Raw genomic sequence first — 18,990 nt, forward strand, 5'->3', positions numbered from 1 at the left:
AGGTTTCCTTTGATTTCTATAAAGGAAACCAGAAATTCAAATTTGATAGCTCAAAGTATTCAAGATTATGTTATACAGTATTCTTAAACAAAATAAACTATTTCCTTGTAGATGAGTGGAAATAAACAAAGTATAGATATTTATTTGTTATTTATTTATTTATTTTTATTTTATACGCATCCAACAGCAAGTACTGTAAGTCGCCAATTACAGGATAGATAAACTATTTAAGTCTCATTTGCGGCTTAGGGAGAAGAGTTAAAATAATTGTGAGTTACAAACCGGGCCCTAGATCAGGATTGAACACTGGACCTTGGGATTGGAAGGCAAGCACGTTAACCACCAATAATAAAATCTTTGTACTATATATTTTCTCCGTCTTTACTGTCTATCAAATACCCCTTTCACACCAAAACTCCGGAGTGTCTCCGGAGACACCCCGGGGTTTATGACCATTCAAAACGTCGAGAAACTCCGGAGATACCCCTTTCACACCAACCTAGCAACTCCGGGGTTTATAAAATAAAATTGTAAATGTCGCCCTCTATTTTGTTTGTTTACATAGCGACGATCATTAGGATCATTTTAATTAATAATATGTTTAATTCAATAATTACTTTCAAAAGTCTCAGAAGTAATATAATGTTTTATTGATACTACTTATTATTTTTTAACCTGCTATATATGTTGTACAAATATTTAAAGTATTTTGAAATAAAACTAAAGCAATGAGTGATCGTGTGAGGATGACCTTTTGACCCGAAACACTCCGGAGTTTGATGTTGGTACCTTTCACACCAAAACACCGGGGTGTCCCCGCAGTTCGCTCTCCGGAGAATGTTCAGCTGTTCAACCCCGCAGTTTTAAACTCCGGAGTTGCTTGATTTTACCTTTCACACCAAACAGCGGGACGTCAACTCCGGGGTGTCTCCGGAGTTTTGCTTTTGGTGTGAAAGGGGTAAAAGTTACGTTGCATTTATTACATTGCTGTTTACCTTGCTTCACATGTTTTCACGAAAGTTAATAAAAAATAAACATTAATATTGTCATTATTACATCATCTGCTTATTGTTTCAGGTTGTGATTAACTGTGCAATTGTCAAAGGCCTTAAGTACAACCAAGCCACACCTATCTTCCATCAGTGGCGCGATAGCCGACAAGTTTACGGACTTAATTTCCAAAGCGCAGAAGATGCGGACAGTTTTGCCAAAGCTATGAAGACCTCATTAGATATGCTAAATGTATCAGGTGAGTTCAATCCTAATTGGTTTTACACAATCTAATATTAATTTAGATTATAACCCATATTAAGAGGAAATCTTTGGGTCCACTGAGTTTGGGTTTTCCATATTGCTTCCCATCATTTAAAAATGCATCATCATTTTTTTACCTTTCTGTATTTTTATATGTTTTTTTACTTTTAAACTTAACTGGACCATTTTGGAAAGCAGTACTGCGTTACTGAAAATGCAATCCAGTCAAAAGAAAGAATACAGTAAATAAAATAATAATAACATTTCACAGTAAACTGTCCCTTGAATATGGGTGTTCTGTGGATAAGGGGTTTCTTTTTTTTATCTGTAATTCAATCGCATAATACAGCAGTTCAAATTTGAAAATTGAATTTTTAGGAGAATTCATGAAATACGGTATAGGTATTTTAATTTGATACACATAAAACCGATATTCAAGTATTTCCTCGTCCCAATAAAGTATCTACTGACATATATGTTTGTACTACGCTATGTACTTTTCTCCATCTTTTACCTGAATTGCGTTTGTTTTTTAATGCTCCACATGTTTTCATTAAGATACGTTAAACTGTCCCTATTTTTTGTTTTGCAATTCAATCACATGATACAGGAGTTCAATTCAATATATTCTTTAAAAAATAGTTCTTTTAGCTTTCCACACAATAAACCGACATTCACACTACTATTTCTCTGTGTTTATTTCAATGCCAAGTTATATTTATTAATTCTCAGTTACAACATACCTTAGAAGCCTGGCATTGCTATTATTAATCATACCTCTAAGGTATATACTCTGAAATACGCAATGATACCACAAAAATATGCCAGCAAAAACTTTGAAATATTTCAAACATGTTCTCCTTTGTTTTACATGATTGGTCAAAGTCCAAAGTTCATTGACCTCTAGCAACTTAAATAGATGTTGAAATTAAGAATGAAGAGATTATAATTGGATAATCAAGACTGTTTTCTTCATGTTTACATTATTCTATAAATCATTCTATTTTTTATATTTAGTCCCTCAGAAACCAAAAAAGTACACTGTACTTTACCAAATAAAGTAGAATAGAATACTTTTTGTTAGGTTTTATAGTCTATACACACTCTGGCCAATAATCGCTCTGATTGGAGAAGTCTTGTTAAGTGCGCTATTTCGCAAGACATTTGGCATTCATGATGATGATTTAGTAACTATTAGTTTTTACTATTTGAGTAAAAATTAATTTCAGTAGTCTTGATAAAAAAAAAGTCACTTGGCTTGTTGTACGTGTTGTGTAAAACAGTCATTCTGAGCATGAGCACATGTTTATGAGTGTGCCCATTTTCTGGCTTTACAGTTGTGTAGTCAGTTGGTGTGAACGAAAGATATAGGGACTACTAGTAGGATATTGAATACGATTTATTGGCAATTTAAATATGAAGATTTACACAGTAGTTTGCTGTATCTTATAATATTTAGTTTTAAATTAGGTTACATTTTAACCATCACTTTGCTGAGATTTAACTACGGGGCGCAATTATGTGCAACGAATAAATAGTTAGCACAGGAGGGAATCTACCAATGAGTTGGCAGTCAATTTCATAGTTGCTGAATCTATTTAAGTTTCCACCTCTAGCAATGATATGCCAAACTTTCAGCCATGCATTCATACTTCTCAGAATACATCACATGACCATCATCGTCATCATCACTCATCTTCACGACCTCACATAAATTTGACCCCAGCACAGCAATCTCTGTGGCTATGATGTAATGCTACCAATATATCTAAGTGAATTCTTGTCATAAGCAGGCTGTTTGGGATCTAGACCGATAGAGTATATGGCAGTTTGTGCAGTAAATGCCAACACTGACATTGTATCATAATTCACTTTCTAACATTTTGGATTTAAGATGAGGCGGACTAACTATTGTATATCATTAGGTAAGTCGTAGAGTTAGCAGCAGGACTACATTTTAATAATTAAACCAAGTTAAAACGTAAAATAAATTTAGTTAAGAATACAGTTTAGTATTGCTTTCATACTTTGTTTACGTTTTTAGATCAGTTTAAGTCAGTTTACAGTTTATAGTTTAGTTATTTAGTTTTAGTTAGTTTAGTTGGTTAGTTTAAAGTTTAAATCAAAGTTCAGTAAAGTGGTTTTAGTTAGGTTAGAATACTTAGTTATAGTTAGTTGATTAGGTTGGTTTATTTAAATGAGTTTTAGTTAAATTAGTTTAGTTTATTAATTTGTTTAGTTAAAGTATAGAAGTTAGTAGTTAAGTGAAGTTGGTATAGTTATACCTATCAGAGGTACATCAGAATTACGACGGTAAATGGATCATATGCGTCACTTGCGTCTGTTATAACTAGGATAATTTTGATCAGCTTAACACTGCTCTATACACGCTTAAAACTCTAGTGCATGTGAACATAGCAATATACAGTACTGTAATAATTACTACAGTAAGAATAGGGTAGGTTTATTTACATACACAGGCCGTAGTATTTATAGTCTTCTGGTAATGTCCATATATAGAAAGGCCTTTGGCCATTCTCTAAAAATAGTCTTAACATCTTAAATTACTGTGGTTTACTATTCTTATTAACCATTAATTTATTTTGCTTCTCTACATTTGTGGGAATTTAAATCAAGCTGACTGTATGTCATTTTATTTATACTGGAGTGCTCACAATTTGTACACAAAGTGTCCTTTTTTCACTATGATCCTTTCTTCTGTATTCAAATTTGTAGCCATAAAACATTTGTAATTTAAGAATGTTTTAATTTTTCACATACAGATCTAGTAGGTGAACTGATTTAAATAGTACAGACTTAAAATGCATTATTTTCCTAATTAGTCAAGTTGATGTGTTATCTCAGTTGAATGTGTTGACGAATAAAGAATGCTGAGTAGTAAAAGACACACAATTTGATGATAGATAAAACCACAAACAGTACCACTTATTCTGATGTTTTTTTGTTTTTCTCCTCTTAAGCTCTGTCTACACTATCGAACTAATTTGATGTGCCCAAATATAGTAGTGATATGCCCAAATATAGTAGTGATATGCCCAAATATAGTAGTGATATGCCCAAATATAGTAGTGATATGCCCAAATATAGTAGTGATATGCCCAAATATAGTAGTGATATGCCCAAATATAGTAGTGATATGCCCAAATAATAGTGGTGATATGCCCAAATATAGTAGTGATATTACATCATCATGTCCATATACTGTATGGGCACATCACATTTTTTGTCACATAAAGTTTGATAGTGTAGACAGAGCTTAAGGATGTTGATGTTATTGTTACAGATCACAATTATCTGACAAAATTTATACTAAATCTGAAGTTTAGATTGAAATATTTAATAGCTTTGTCAACAATTTTAATATTAAATTGCAAATGTGAAATTACTTATTTATTTTTTAAATGATGTACATAGTTTTGACAAGTTGACATGAAATAAAACGGCTATAAAATTGCAATGTCTCAGAATTTATAAAATATTAAAGATATTAGTCTTTGAGGCAGGAAAAAATGTTGTTATTCACAAATTGTATAGTAAAATAATGAATAAAAGATGTTGTTATTTATTTATTAAACATTTCTGAGTGAACACGGCTGTACTGTATATTTTGTCTAGTCATCAATTCTGTCAGAATAAATGTCTATAGTCAACTCTCCCAATACTGGACTCTCTCAAAACCGGAAACTCTCCCAAAACTAGACCTTTCTTGAGGTCCGAAATGTCCCAAATTCATTTTTACCATTTAAAAACACATTCCAAATACCAGACTTTTCAGAAAACCAGACAAATTTCGCCAGCCCAAAGGTGTCCGATATTGGAGAGTTTACTGTATCATGTGGTGATGTTAGAATGATCATACAACCAACTAATTCTGAAGACCAACTAGATCTTTGTCTATAATATTTGTTTTAATTGGTTGCTAGGAAGCACCACTCAAAAAAGCAGTTTGTATTTAAAATTGTTGGCAATCTTTTGGTACATCGATATATATTTTCTAAAATTGGCGGCTATGAGGTCAATATCTTACTTCTTGCTTTCCGTTTTATAGAAACCTGTTGCTATACATTCTTTCCAAAATAACCCACAGTAAATTACAGTAACTTGAACTAGTTGGTAATCATATTGACAAATTTGTGTCGCCAAATGCTATGGAACATTTAGTATAGCTTCCCCCAAAGATTTGGTAGTTATTTCATATTGCTGTTTTTCTGTCTTTATTAAAGTTTGGTAAATCGTTTAAATAGCCATTTACCAAAATCAAATGCAGTATATATTACATTATTGTTTCATAGGTATAGATATTTTAGGAGATCGTTTATTTATGTTATCATAATTGTTCATAATTTCAAATTTTCTTTCATCAATTTATCGGTAGACATATAATCTTTATTGTTAAATGACATTAGATTAGACATTTATTCTGAAGGAATTATTGTAATCCATTTTGTGGTTTCAAAGTCTTGTATATGGACATATTGTATGGTCACTTTCAGTGGTTATCTGGTTCTGGTCATTACCTGATTTTTGTTTTGTTTTTAGCTCGTCCGCCACCTGCCCATGCACCAGTTCCGCCTCCCAGTCAACCACAACCACAGAGACAGAACGGACCAGTAGCCAATGACATGTCAAGGTAAGAGATTTTTTACCCAAATCAGAAAGAGAACAAACATGTTAATATCTTGACCTTACCATTTTTCAAAAAAGGAAATAATTTCATATTTTTCTCCACTGTGTAATTGTTTATGCCATGATTTTTAAACTATTGATATTATGCATTCATAAAACACATTACACACTCTTTAAAAAAAACCAACAATAATAATTATTAAATATGAAATAAATGTGTAATTTGTTTAAAAATGTCTACAATAAAATGTTCTAAAAATTATACATTCAAAATCTTTAAAACATTTATAGAAAACAATAAAATGACATTTTACTGTAAATATTAAAAAATTACAAAATATTTAAAATTATACTTAAATTTTAAAACTGCGGTTTAAACATTGCAAAAGGCATGCTTTTGTATTAGTGTCTTCAGGCCTTAGAACACATTTGTAATATTTAAAATATTATGCTAATTACATAGTAGTCACATGACATACAGAGATTAATGGAGGGTGATATTATAGTCGCGAAGCAGCAGACAGTCTCTTGAGATTCATGTTCATTTATGACAACTGTGTAACTCGTAGCCGTAGCATCGCAATTTTACGACGTACGATTCATAAAAAAATGAAGCTATTGCTGTAAGTTGGGTGAGGTTATTCCATCGTTCGCATGTGCTCTCATTTGTTAAGAATGGAAGAAGAACAGTAAGTAGTTTGTGTCTTGTAATGATGTTCTGATTTTTACAATGTGAGAAGTTCAATTTTCCGATGAATCCTTTGCTTATAGCTCGACGAAACACAGTATACATTTTGTACAAATGTACTGAATTTAGAACTGCATGAATAAGTTTTTGCGAATAATAATAATATTTTTTTAAACATCTGGCTTGGGTTTACCACAATGATATCAGGAATAAATTATATTGAAGTTGTGCCGTTATTATTGTAAAATTGAATTTTCATTCTGCATTGTAAAAATGTCAAATTTACATTTTTACATAAAAACGATTTAATTAAAACATAATATAATCATAATAGTAATAATTAGTTTATCAAATTTTAGCTATATTGAAAATTATTCACTCATATTTGAATTTGATGATTAATAATAATAATTAATTAAAATTTTTACTGTAAATATCAAAAACAATTTTTTCAATATTAAATACTTCCATTAATTTATGTTAAGTTATGCAAAAAATGGCACGCATAATTTCACCAATTAGAAAAAAAAAGGAATTTTTAGAATTAAAAGTATAGTAATAGTTGCCAAGCTTTATTAAACGTCCATAATAATTGTTTGATCATATTTAGAGTTTCAGAATATTGAAACCCTATAATTAATGAACTTGTAGTTTTACCATCATTTTCGTTAAGTAGAATATAAACATATTTATAATTCTTAATTCATAAATATTATATGAAGTTTTAAATTTCCTCATTCCATCGTGAGAACAGAATGCATTCAATTGTTAAACAGGAATTGAAAGGCATAATCCTAACAAACTTCCTTCTTCAAATATACAAATGTATTTAAATAATAATTACAGTTCCTTATTTGAGTTAATTTATTACTAATTTTCTTGTTGTTCTTAACAGTCCATCCTGCTGTTTAAACAAACCGTGATAACGCTCCATGATTAATTTTTATATATTGATTTTAAAGGTGTTTAAGATATACTGTTAGTAAATATAGCTAGATTTATGGTGCCAGGGAAACTTTAATAAGATGAGTTGTTTATTGTCAAAATCTTATTGTAATTTTGGAGAAGCATACTTGTAGATTTGTGGTTGACTACCAATCACAGGATACCTGGTCCAAATCCTGCTCTCTTACGTATACATGCGTATGTTTGTATTGTTAATAGACATATTATCTTATTGACAATGCACCTAAAAAAAATTTGAAATAGATTACAATCATCTTGTTACTCGAAAAGAGAGTATATGACTGGTTTTAGTTTTGTATTATACTTTATAAAATGTACGTAGCCCCAAATTATAAATTTACTTTATCAATTATTTTCTTCTTTTTTTTACAGGCAATACGATCAACAAAGACAACAACAACAACAAGCACGGCAGTATAACCCACAGAGAAATTCAGGCGAACCAGATCCCCAGCATGTGGTCAACGGATACACTGCTAATAAAGGTCCTTATGATTAATATTCTCCATTTTCAGTTTTTGTATTTGTCCTTTTAAGAAATTAAATCATATAGTATTTTCCAATAATGTTAGTAGAGGTTTAGTAGAGAGATCATTCCATAGACTGGTCAGGTATGGTGACAAATTTGAATTACGCTTTTTTCGTAGCCCTCTCTCTTCCTGAAACATTTTCCGACATTACGTTATCCATGATTTGGTGGTCTTAATACCCAAATCTCAACCACTTATTAACGAGGAAGACTCTAAAGATGCAGCAGTACGTTGCATTACAAGAGTAATTCAATATTTAGCCAAACCACATTAAACTCTGAAATCCTGTATCACTAGACCAGGGACCTCCTGATCATTCCATTGCATGTCAATTTAGGATTTTAAAAATGTTATTGGTCCACGTAAAAATGTAAAAATGGAAATTCAATGCAAAGGAAATAATTTTATTTTCTGTTTCTTTTATATTATGTAGCGCCAAGTAAGCCAGATTCAGCTCCAGTTTCAATAAGTTCAGTGACAATGGTTCCATCTGGTCCGCCGGCTCCTCCAACATCAGCACCTCCAGCTCCACCCGCACCCCCTGCTCCACCAGCCCCTCCACCTGTACCAACTGTACCAACAGGATTACCCCTAGGAGCACCCCCAACAGCCCCTCCTGCTGCACCTCCTGCTCCATCACCTAGTGGTGCTCCTCCACCACCGCCACCACCGCCAGTCGGTGGTCCTCCAGCTGCCCCTCCACCACCTGGTGCTCCACCCCCACCAGGCGGTGCACCCCCTCCTCCACCAGGACCACCACCAGCTGCTTCTGGAGGAGGTGGAATGTCTTTGATGGAACAAATTGCCAGTGCAAAGCTCAAAAAAGCAGTAGGTGTTTTGTTTTAATTTAATTTATTCATGGAAAAAGTGAAATGATGACACATTTTTACCATAATTGCATAAGAACCACCAAGTTAAAGTTATCAAATCAATCCTAGTATAAATCCACCCTGGGTTAAAAGCTCACTTTTCATAACACGTCATCCATGCAAATTCAATATAGTTTTTGTCAAGTCCACCATCAAACTCAATAGTATGAAAATAATGTGATTATCTAGAAAAATAATTTTTGAATGACACATAATGATTACATAAATTGGAATTCCTCAAATAGCTCATGTTGGCTAATATTTTAATAGTATAATTATATTATAAATATATAATTGTTTGAATTTATATTAACTAAATCGTATTACTGTATTATTAGTATTATTCTATCCAATTGGTTATCTGTTATCATAATTTTGTTGTAGGAGGCAGCTGCAAATGAGCCACCAAAAAAGCCAGCAGGTGGGGGCGGTATAGGCAATATGATGTCAGATTTACAAGCTAAACTTGCACTTCGACGGCAACAGCAAGACGTAAGTAACTGATTAGTAGTAGCTTATTATTGTAGGTCCATTTGACCTTTTGATTTGCGATGACTTAACTATGTCATGTATTTACATATAAATCTCTTCACGACAAATCCCAATCATATATTTCTAATTTAATTATACGTAGATCTTCAGTTTCCAAAAGATCTCTTAGGTCGACCACTAATCCATCTGCACTTTTTGTTCCACCCAGCCGCCTTAAGACCTAGTGATCGAGCCTTTGCAGTTGCAGCTCCTAAACTGTGGAACAATCTTCCTAATCCTATTAAAAATGCATCCTCTATCATGGTTTTCAAAACACTCTTAAAAACCCATCTTTCTTCTTTGTAATTTTTTTATTCTGTTTTTTCTCTCAGCGCTTTGGGACAACCTTTTGATTGTAAAAAAACGCTTTATAAATTGAACAACATTAAAGACCCCTTCCCTACGTTTTTTAGATCTAATTTAAGATCACAAACTATATTTAATGTAAAAATAATACTATATGGTCCTATTGCGATAACTTTTTTCGTCTTTAAACGGTTATAAATGTGAAAAATAAGTCGATTATAATAATTATAGCGGCCCGCCATAAATCCCAAAATGCATTGCGCGCGGATTGATATGTTTGTTTTTCTTCTGTAATTCACCCACATCTCGATCGATCGTGAGGCCAAAACAAATGGAAGACTCCTAACTTTTCAGCGAAAATACCGGTTTTCCTCCAATTTGTATGAACGGAGTCTGACAAAAATAGAAAGACAATTAAATCAGCAACTATACAACGTCAGGCTAGGTATATAGCTAGCGTACGATATTCGTACGTTACCGATGTTTACCAGCTAGGCCTACAAAACTAAGCCTTGCTAAGCTAGGCCTAAGACCGTCCACGAGAGGTCATTCGCCGCGAGCTACTTAGGTAGTGCATTGTTTCTCACTTTTTATCATAATTTACCATAAAACGTGCATTTAAGACAAAGAATGACCTGGTTTAATGTTTTTAAAGTAATATATATGGATTATTTTTACAAAACATCACAAATTGTAGGGAATGGGTCTTTAACATTAACATCATGTTAGTTCATTGTTCGCATGCGAAAAAGTTTGTGGTTTCTTGGTCCAGGCAATGACCGACGACACATTGACAGACCTGACTGAGGCTCATCGTCGCAAATGAAAGCTCCCTACACCAGTGGTAGTCATTATTTAACCACTATAAATGTATTATTAGATAACGGCTTATTATTATTGTTCATTGAATGCTGAGCATTATATAATATAAATTTCTTTAGGGTGGATCATCTACTCCTGCTGCGGCAGCTCCACCAGCCACAGCAGATAAAACAGTTAGAAATGCAGCGCCAGCACCAGCAACGACAGGTAAACATTTCATTTACAAAGTCTTTTTTACACTAGGTCATTTAAGAGATGTTGATATACAGCAGAACCACCTTTGGTTTTATGTTATGTATACTAATTATTCTCTCATATTATTTTACAGATACGAAAAAGCCATGGGAGAGGAATAACAAATTTGGATCAAAGGAGCCTTGTAGCACACCTCCATCATCTTCTCCTAAAATTGGGTAAGTAAACAAATGATATTTTGGTCCGTATAACACCAACAACCAACCAAAAATTGTTAGTAAGAATATGTTATTCTAAAAGCAACTTTTAGCAAGTAGGCCTTCATTCCAGCTGGCAAACAATAGTACTGTAGGCCTACAGAATGCTGTACCTGGCTTTCAACCTCCCATGGCCTCATCTCTGTGCACAGTATGTATGCAGTATGTTTATAGGGCAGGGCAAAGGTTATTTAACTTATTTTTTTTAATGATATCATTGTTCTTCCTTCTCAAAAAACTCTCTTCTGTGCTATCAGAAAGGGATTATATTGTGTGGTTGATGTGAGGTAAGGTTTATGTCCACTTGAATGCTTCAACATGTTAATGGTGTCAAACAGGCTGTGTGGTTAGACCAGAGAATTAGTATAAAAGCAGTGGTGTGTTGAAATAGGGAGTGCTTGGCTTCTCAAAACGGATAGAAATTGACAATAGCATGTAAATTAAAAACCAAATCAACAAATCGATTACGATCTGCTACCAACATTAACCACACATCACTCTGTTACTGTTTTTAAAAAATCCTCACTACCAAAGTGCTAGATCCACTTCTGAAAAAAAAATTTTCAAGCCTCTGCAGTGCCTTATCAATAATAATGACCAAGTTTGAGTTGCAAACTCATTACTGTATTGGTTGACTATATTGAGCTCGTCACCTATACTAAAGTATCTGACATTTGACAATAATGGCTTGAAAAAGAGATTGTAATGAAATTACATATTTGGCCTTCACCCCTACCACAGAGATAAAGCTATCTTGCTAGAGAAGGTATTAGAGTGTGATGCGCGCTTTTGGTAAATTGTTAGCTTTAATTCTTGCAATATTCACTTATCATATGCTTTGTTTTTGTGCTTACAAGGCAATCTAACAACAGGACACTGAGCTCGTCTTGCCAAGATAAGAACTTATAACAGTCCTTTGATCTTATGTCTTGCTGCGACAAATCCCTCTTATGTCTTGCTGCGACAAATCCCAACAGTACTGTACTATATGCATATTCTCTGTGGAATGCGGTGTTTGTTACAGGGGCGTGGAACTGATCCTGTCACAGCCACAGATAAACCCTTTGATCTCCGGAGCTCAGCATCTTGTTGTTAGATTGCCTTGGTTCAATGAGATTATTATTATGATGTTTCCTCTGATGGTAAACAAAAACACAATTGACACTTAATGCAAAAAAGTAGTACAAATGGGCGATGTTCTGTACCGGGCATCTAAACGTTTTCTATCTTGAACGAAATATATTAGTACTCAATTTTTTGATTTGATTCCAGACGAAAGTCATCGATAAGCGGGGCAGCTGGACTGCCAAACGGATTGAATGGAGATTTAGAAAAATTAAAAACGGAGATTGTTAGCGAGATGAAAAAGGAAATTCAGAAAGTGAAAGAAGAAATTATTGAAGGTAAAATGTTATTTTACATTATTTAATAAGCTTTTAATGTTGGAAATATCAAAATGCAATTGTTAAAATGCACTTGATATCATTAAACATTACCTCTCAAAATGTGCATGTATTGTAAAACACTATTGTGAACTTTGAGAAAACAAGTTGTCAAGAAATCTGCATAAATGGGTGGAGCTTACAAAATGCTTGTTTAAGATAAACAGTTGATTCTTATTGACAAATTTAGCCATGAATAAAACTGTTTATAATTATTGTGTCACATGTATCACATCATTAATTTTTAATATTTATTTTCTTTAACGTATAATTTTACATTTTTTAGTGAAATTTTTATTTTTGGATCTGATTGTCTTTCGAATTGTGAAAATGCTTTATTGTTTTATTATGTACAACAATTTCTTGTTAATTCTTGAAGATTTGATTGATATTTCTGTTAATTTTTGGTTTTAAAATGTTGTATTTGTTGTCTGAGGCGCCTTGAAACCAAGGTGGCTCCACCTTGTGAGGCGCCTCTGTGTAATATATTGAATAATACAAAAAAATAATAATAATTATCCTTTAATTTCTTATTACAGTTATCAGACAAGAATTGAGCAAGCGATAATAAGTTGATGAAATCAAAATATACAGAGAGTATTAACCACCAATCAACATGTTTTCCATTGGTCATGTGATTACTGGATGCCTTATAATATAATAGATACAATCATTCCTCCTTATTGGTAATACTTCGGGGTTCACGGTTTGTTTTTTGGGGATAAGATAAATGTGGAACAAGTCTAGTTTTTTTGTAAATATGACTGAGAATAGAAAGACTCTTTTTTGCGTCTTTTCGAACTGAACCAGTGTCGACTGCCAGATTGTATTTGAGTGAAAATCCATGACGGAATTAAGAGTAACTCATACAATTTAGATTTATTGTAAATATCATTTAGATATAACGTTTTTTCCAAAAAAAATTAAATTTTTAAGGGATGGTGGGTGGTGAATATTTTGAAGATGAGTTCCATAGCTTTAAGCATATCCTCCTAAAAATAATAATATTAATTGATAATTCAAATTTAATAATAAAAACAGTTTTTTACATCCATTTCTGACCAGATTGGTGATACTTTCTTAAGTGAAATTGCCCCGAATATTTTTTTTCTTTTTTCATCCAACATGTTTGGTATTGCAGTAAGCATTTGTATTTTCTTATTCCACAAAAAAACTTCTTTTTTTCTATTCTTAATTAATCATTGTCAGATTTTGTTTTTTGTATTTTGCAATAAAAATTAGTTAATCGTAATAAATTTTTAGTTAAACCAATTTAATCATTTTAATTTTCAACGAAAAATTCAATTAAAATACAAAACAAAAACATGCAAAAAGTTAAATATAAATGCTTATTATGCTAATTTTCTATTCTGCTAGCATTTATGTACATATTGGAAATGTCTATCAGACTATCAAATGCAAATATAACCAATATAGTTTGTTGTCTTCCAATTGTGGTAAATATTGATTTGTTTCTCTGATTACATTTACAATTTTTACAATTGGTATTTAATATAAATAAATGTTGTTAAATGTTAAAATTAGTTTTAAATTATTTTGTGATTTGTCTGGGTTTTTAAAAAAGCAACTCTCTATTCTATATTATATCTTTATTGTTGATTGGCTTTACATTATATGGCTTTTAGTTATATACTGTATTTGATTGAATCCCTCTTACTGCTGTGAAATATTTCATTTAATAAAATTTACAGTATATTAATATTTGGGACCAAGTAGAGATAAAACAGGCGCAGTTGTTTTCCAAAAATTGTTTTTATTGTTTCCATGGTAATTTTTAAACACAAACAATTCAGTAATTTATAACTATTTTGATTTGTTATTTCAGTAGAACCCCTATTAAAAGTAAACCTTCGGGACCAAGTGTCCTCCCCTAATAGGGGGTCCAATAAGCGGGGTTTTACTGTAGTTTGGTGGTAACACATTAAAATATACATCCATCATGTAAGATTAGATGTTTGGATGTCAAAATAGTTTAAACAAAAGCAAGCTTCTTTATAAATGTTTAATGAAAAACACCAAAGAATAAAGTTAATAATTGCATATTTTTCCTATTATAGAAAAATATGTTTTATTTCATTTTAAAGAAATAAAATAATAATATACCGCTTATGGTATAAGTCTATTAAGTAATTATCAGGCATAGCGATCCAGTTTAACTCATTATATTTTTAATTCCCGATAAAATGCTGTCTATAGCGGGTATAAGGCAATACTAATGAAATAGCGGAGACATGTTTATTAACTATAATAATCATTCAATAATAATAATAATCGAGGTAGTTAATGTTTTTAAATATTATTGCGCAATCATTCACTTTGTCATTACGATGGATAGCAGCCTTCTAAAGATACACACAACTTTTTGCAGGTATAAAAGTGTGTTTAGATGGTGATAGTCATGGTTATGGTACTCATCATGTGTCTAAAATGAACGACTCAGATTACATAATAAATAATTTTACTAGCCAATCAGATTGCCTAATACATAATTTAGCTAATCAAATTATTGATGCAAATCAAGCTAGCAAATTACTTAATTAAAATTTGCTGTAAAAACAGTATAACTAATTCTTTTATTAAAAATATTTTCAGTTAATAAACATTTTTTCATAAATTTATTAAAATATTTGTTTTTCTTAAGTAAGTCTAATTATCATTACATATATAAAAAGTTTCCAGAATGCTTTAAATTTAATATACCAATACTGTAGTAGTTAGTTACCTTAGTTTTATGAGTAATTATGGAAAAAAAAGTTTAGGAGGTTAGAATTTATACTAACAGGGGCGGATTCAAAGGTAGAGATTGGGGTAGCGGTCCCCCTTTTTGATTGACACTGACAGCTAAAATAAAATTATGAACTCCAATTTAATATCTATTTTTTACAGACTATTAATATTAAACGTTAGCACTCCCCGGTTAACACATTCTGAATCTGCCCCTGTATAATTCTTAAAATGTTTTTACTATATTTCTGCTAAATTTAGTTTATCAGTATATAAATAGTAAATGCTTGAAGCAATCTAAAGCGCTGTCTACACTATCAAACTAGTTTGACAAACAAAGTTTGATTTGCCCAAATATGGTAGTGATATGGCCAAATATGGTAGTGATATGCCAAAATATGGTAGTGATGTACCCAAAAATGGTAGTGATGTACCCAAATATGGTAGTGATATGACATTATCGTGTCCATATATGGGCACATCACATTTTTTTGTCACATACAGTTTTATAGTGTAAACAAGGCTTAATTTACTTCAGTTTATTTTGAATAATAAGAAGTGTGTACACTTTATGAATCTGGTAGAATATTGTGCGAACAAATTTTTAAAAAATATAAGAAATTTATTAAATAAAAGAATTTTCTATCAGTGAAGATAACATGTTTTTTTTACATAAATGAACTGTATGTAGAAAAGTAATTTGATGATTTTGAATATTGTAAAATATACTATTTTGTATGAAATGAATACATGTTCTCTATCATTAATATTGTATTTTTATGTATAAGTTAAAAACTATTTTATTCTGTTAGATATTATATTATTTTTAATACTTATTGTCAATTAGTAAGCATAGATTAATATGAAATTATCATTTATTATAATCTTTTTTTTTGTTATTGATTGAAAGCATTTGTGATTAGCCATGTTGTTCAAATTTTCATAAGTATATTGTTCATTTCTGCACCATAGGTTTTCTTGCAGGCTAATCATACTTTTCAGTGTAGTTATAGCCATATTTTTCTCTGTTCTCAATTCGGTGATTAAAATTCGCTGTGGCCATCATCACCAATCGCGCTTAAGTGAAATATTTTCCTTACATAAAGTATTTCACTTAAGTTGATTTAAGGATTTCACTTTTAGTCAAGATAATGTTTAAAATTGTATTGGTGTTTCCCTAAGTGTGAATGATGAAGATGGCTACTTGCTCTTTTAAGCCCTCTGCTAAATTTGGATCACTTATTATTATACAAAAGGGCTACATGTGTACATGGGTGTTGGACCACACCCCAATTTTGACCTACTGTAATTAGAGGGTTGGGCATGTACCCGCCCAAGTACAGTAAATTTAACTATTCCACAAACTACTTATACAGATGTTTTCTATGGGACCTGGGGGATGATTTTTTTTTCTTTTAGGGTTGAGCTTATAAGATTTAATCATATGGTACCACACGGAGAGTCCAATCAAACCCTTTGTTATAAAACATTTGCCATAATTTACACCTGTAGGTTTGTTCTGAATGCTAACAAACCAAGAAAGGAAACCATCTGAATTAGAAAGATCCATTGAAAACAATATTTCTAAAGTTTCGTTATGGTTGAGATTTGACTTTGAGATAACTTTTTATACAGCGTTGTAGTAGTATAGTGTCATAGCGCCCTCTTCTAATAAAGACTGGAAAAAAATGAAAACCCATCTATTATGTTGACAGTGGTGGGATCATGTTTTCAGAGAGAGGGCGCTATGACACTATTTATTAAGCGTTAATAAATTATTGTTTGTAATAATCCATTTCATAGTTATATATTTCAATACATCAAATTACACTGTTCAAATATGCACTTTTTAAACTTATAGATTTCATGCTGGGGGCTTATTTGTATAAGTGCAGTACTTAATTTGAAAAGGTTCATTTCTGTGTCAATTTGTACCATACGCAATAAATTTTTGCCAGAATAGTACTTTTTTTTTCAAATGTTCCATTATTTTATGTGAATGTCTTGATTCTGTTGATGTGGTGTTCTTAATGTTTTAATATCTGTTGTGACATGTATGTGTGGTTATCTTTATACTGTAATAATCAGTATGTATGATGTAGTATTATTCTAATTTTAAAACTCCTATGCACTATGCACACACCTAACTTTCAAGTAACTTCCACTTATGAGAATTAAGTGCAGTGAGGTTGAATAGCAGAATTAACTTTCATCCAGTTGTTTAAATAGTATCTTACTTTACCCATCCAATTTCCTGGACTTTCTGCATTCTCACTCCTGAAAATGATCGAAGGTCACTGATCGAAATTTTGAAAATTCGACAGTTCTTTTCAGAACTATTTATTTTTTTATTTTTCTGCAACCTGATAGATGGTTTTTATCATTGATGAAATATTTACAAACCATACAAAGTCGCCCCAAAACAAAGTAGCCCCGGCACAGTCCCCCCCATCGCAAAGTCGCCCCATTACAAAGTCGCCCCATCTTTTATAATGCCTAATCCGCCCCTATGGTGAACTGCAAACTTGACATCAACAATTCCATTGTGTTTACTTTTCTTGTATATTATGTGCAATTAAAAATTTATTTTTATCTAGTAATTATTCTGAACTCCCCCCTGTGACAATTAACAGATATTTTGTATTGTAGTGTATAAAGCTTTAAAAGAGCATGGCTTGTTAGGCATAATAAGTGAGAGCAATCAACCGGAACAATCATGCGATTCAAACAAAGAAACATTGGCCAACAAAAGACACACTCAATCATATGCTTAGCAAAGGCAAACAAAATCAATGTTTTTATACCATAATATTCACACTCCAGGTTACACAATGCTGAAATAATATCAAGGTAATTTATATCAATTAATAACATAAATCATCATTCGCTTATTCCTCTCTCTGAAATCTGGAAATAAAAAGCACAAAACTTTCAATATTTAATTAAAAAATATACGGTACATTTATTTATTTATTTATTTGGAATTACACCTTTAGATCGGTGGCACACTTAGCACAAAGGTGCATCCTTCACAATATAAAATATAACAACAGAAAAGTAAAAAGGCAAAAGCAACTATCAACCCCTATCCTACCCCCCCCCCCCCCCACCTAATTTACATCAATACATACAGTAGATCATTACTTTGCACAAATAAATACAAAACAAGATATAGAAAAGTGTATTAAATAAAATCACCTGACTAAACACAGGTTTTGTAATTTGAATAAGTGTAGGCCTGATTCTCGAAAGACTACCAATCCAGAGCTGGCTAAAGTCGGGTTTTAGTCCACAACAATATATAGGTTTTTTTTTAAACAGTTATAACATGGGGAAAAATAAATGTACAGTATTATTAATTATACCTCCATGGTTGTAATAGTCTGATTAAAACCATAGTTAATGTACTTCCACAATCCAACCTATCAGCATTCATACAAATTGATATTTTAGGATATTAGGTTGTGTTAAGGTTGCTTTAATTTCCAGTGGTGTATTTTTGTTGTTTTCTCTTTGGTTTTGTAGAATTTGTATATTATGAATGTACTATCTAAAATAAGGAAATGAAATAAAACAATTATGTTTACAATGTTACAAGTATACAAGTAAATAAAAACATAATTTTAGTTATTAGTAACAGTAGACCTAACAGTACAAACAATATAATGTACAAGATATTTTTTTATTGTCCTTTTTAAATTAAATGTAAAAAGTAAAATCTTCTCTGATGCTAAATGT

At 31.7% G+C, this 18,990-nt stretch overlaps 1 protein-coding gene across 5 annotated transcripts in view; it reads left to right on the forward strand.

Moving 5' to 3' along the window:
• LOC140061165 (uncharacterized) overlaps nucleotides 1-17,217 on the forward strand; it is a 40,767-nt gene extending 23,550 nt beyond the window's left edge. For 4 of the 5 annotated variants that reach the window (XM_072107644.1, XM_072107643.1, XM_072107642.1 and 1 more), the window contains exons 3-11: nucleotides 1,078-1,249; nucleotides 5,815-5,905; nucleotides 7,928-8,040; nucleotides 8,519-8,913; nucleotides 9,339-9,446; nucleotides 10,733-10,820; nucleotides 10,942-11,026; nucleotides 12,338-12,468; nucleotides 13,047-17,217. In XM_072107644.1, coding sequence (XP_071963745.1) covers nucleotides 1,078-1,249; nucleotides 5,815-5,905; nucleotides 7,928-8,040; nucleotides 8,519-8,913; nucleotides 9,339-9,446; nucleotides 10,733-10,820; nucleotides 10,942-11,026; nucleotides 12,338-12,468; nucleotides 13,047-13,075 — 1,212 coding nt within the window. In that variant the 3' untranslated portion in view covers nucleotides 13,076-17,217. The remainder of the gene's footprint in view (nucleotides 1-1,077; nucleotides 1,250-5,814; nucleotides 5,906-7,927; nucleotides 8,041-8,518; nucleotides 8,914-9,338; nucleotides 9,447-10,732; nucleotides 10,821-10,941; nucleotides 11,027-12,337; nucleotides 12,469-13,046) is intronic. The other variant, XM_072107640.1, reaches the window with a different exon arrangement.
• The last annotated feature ends 1,773 nt before the right edge of the window (nucleotides 17,218-18,990 follow it).

Source organism: Antedon mediterranea, chromosome 10, assembly GCF_964355755.1.
Source record: "Antedon mediterranea chromosome 10, ecAntMedi1.1, whole genome shotgun sequence".
NCBI classification, from domain to species: domain Eukaryota; kingdom Metazoa; phylum Echinodermata; class Crinoidea; order Comatulida; family Antedonidae; genus Antedon; species Antedon mediterranea.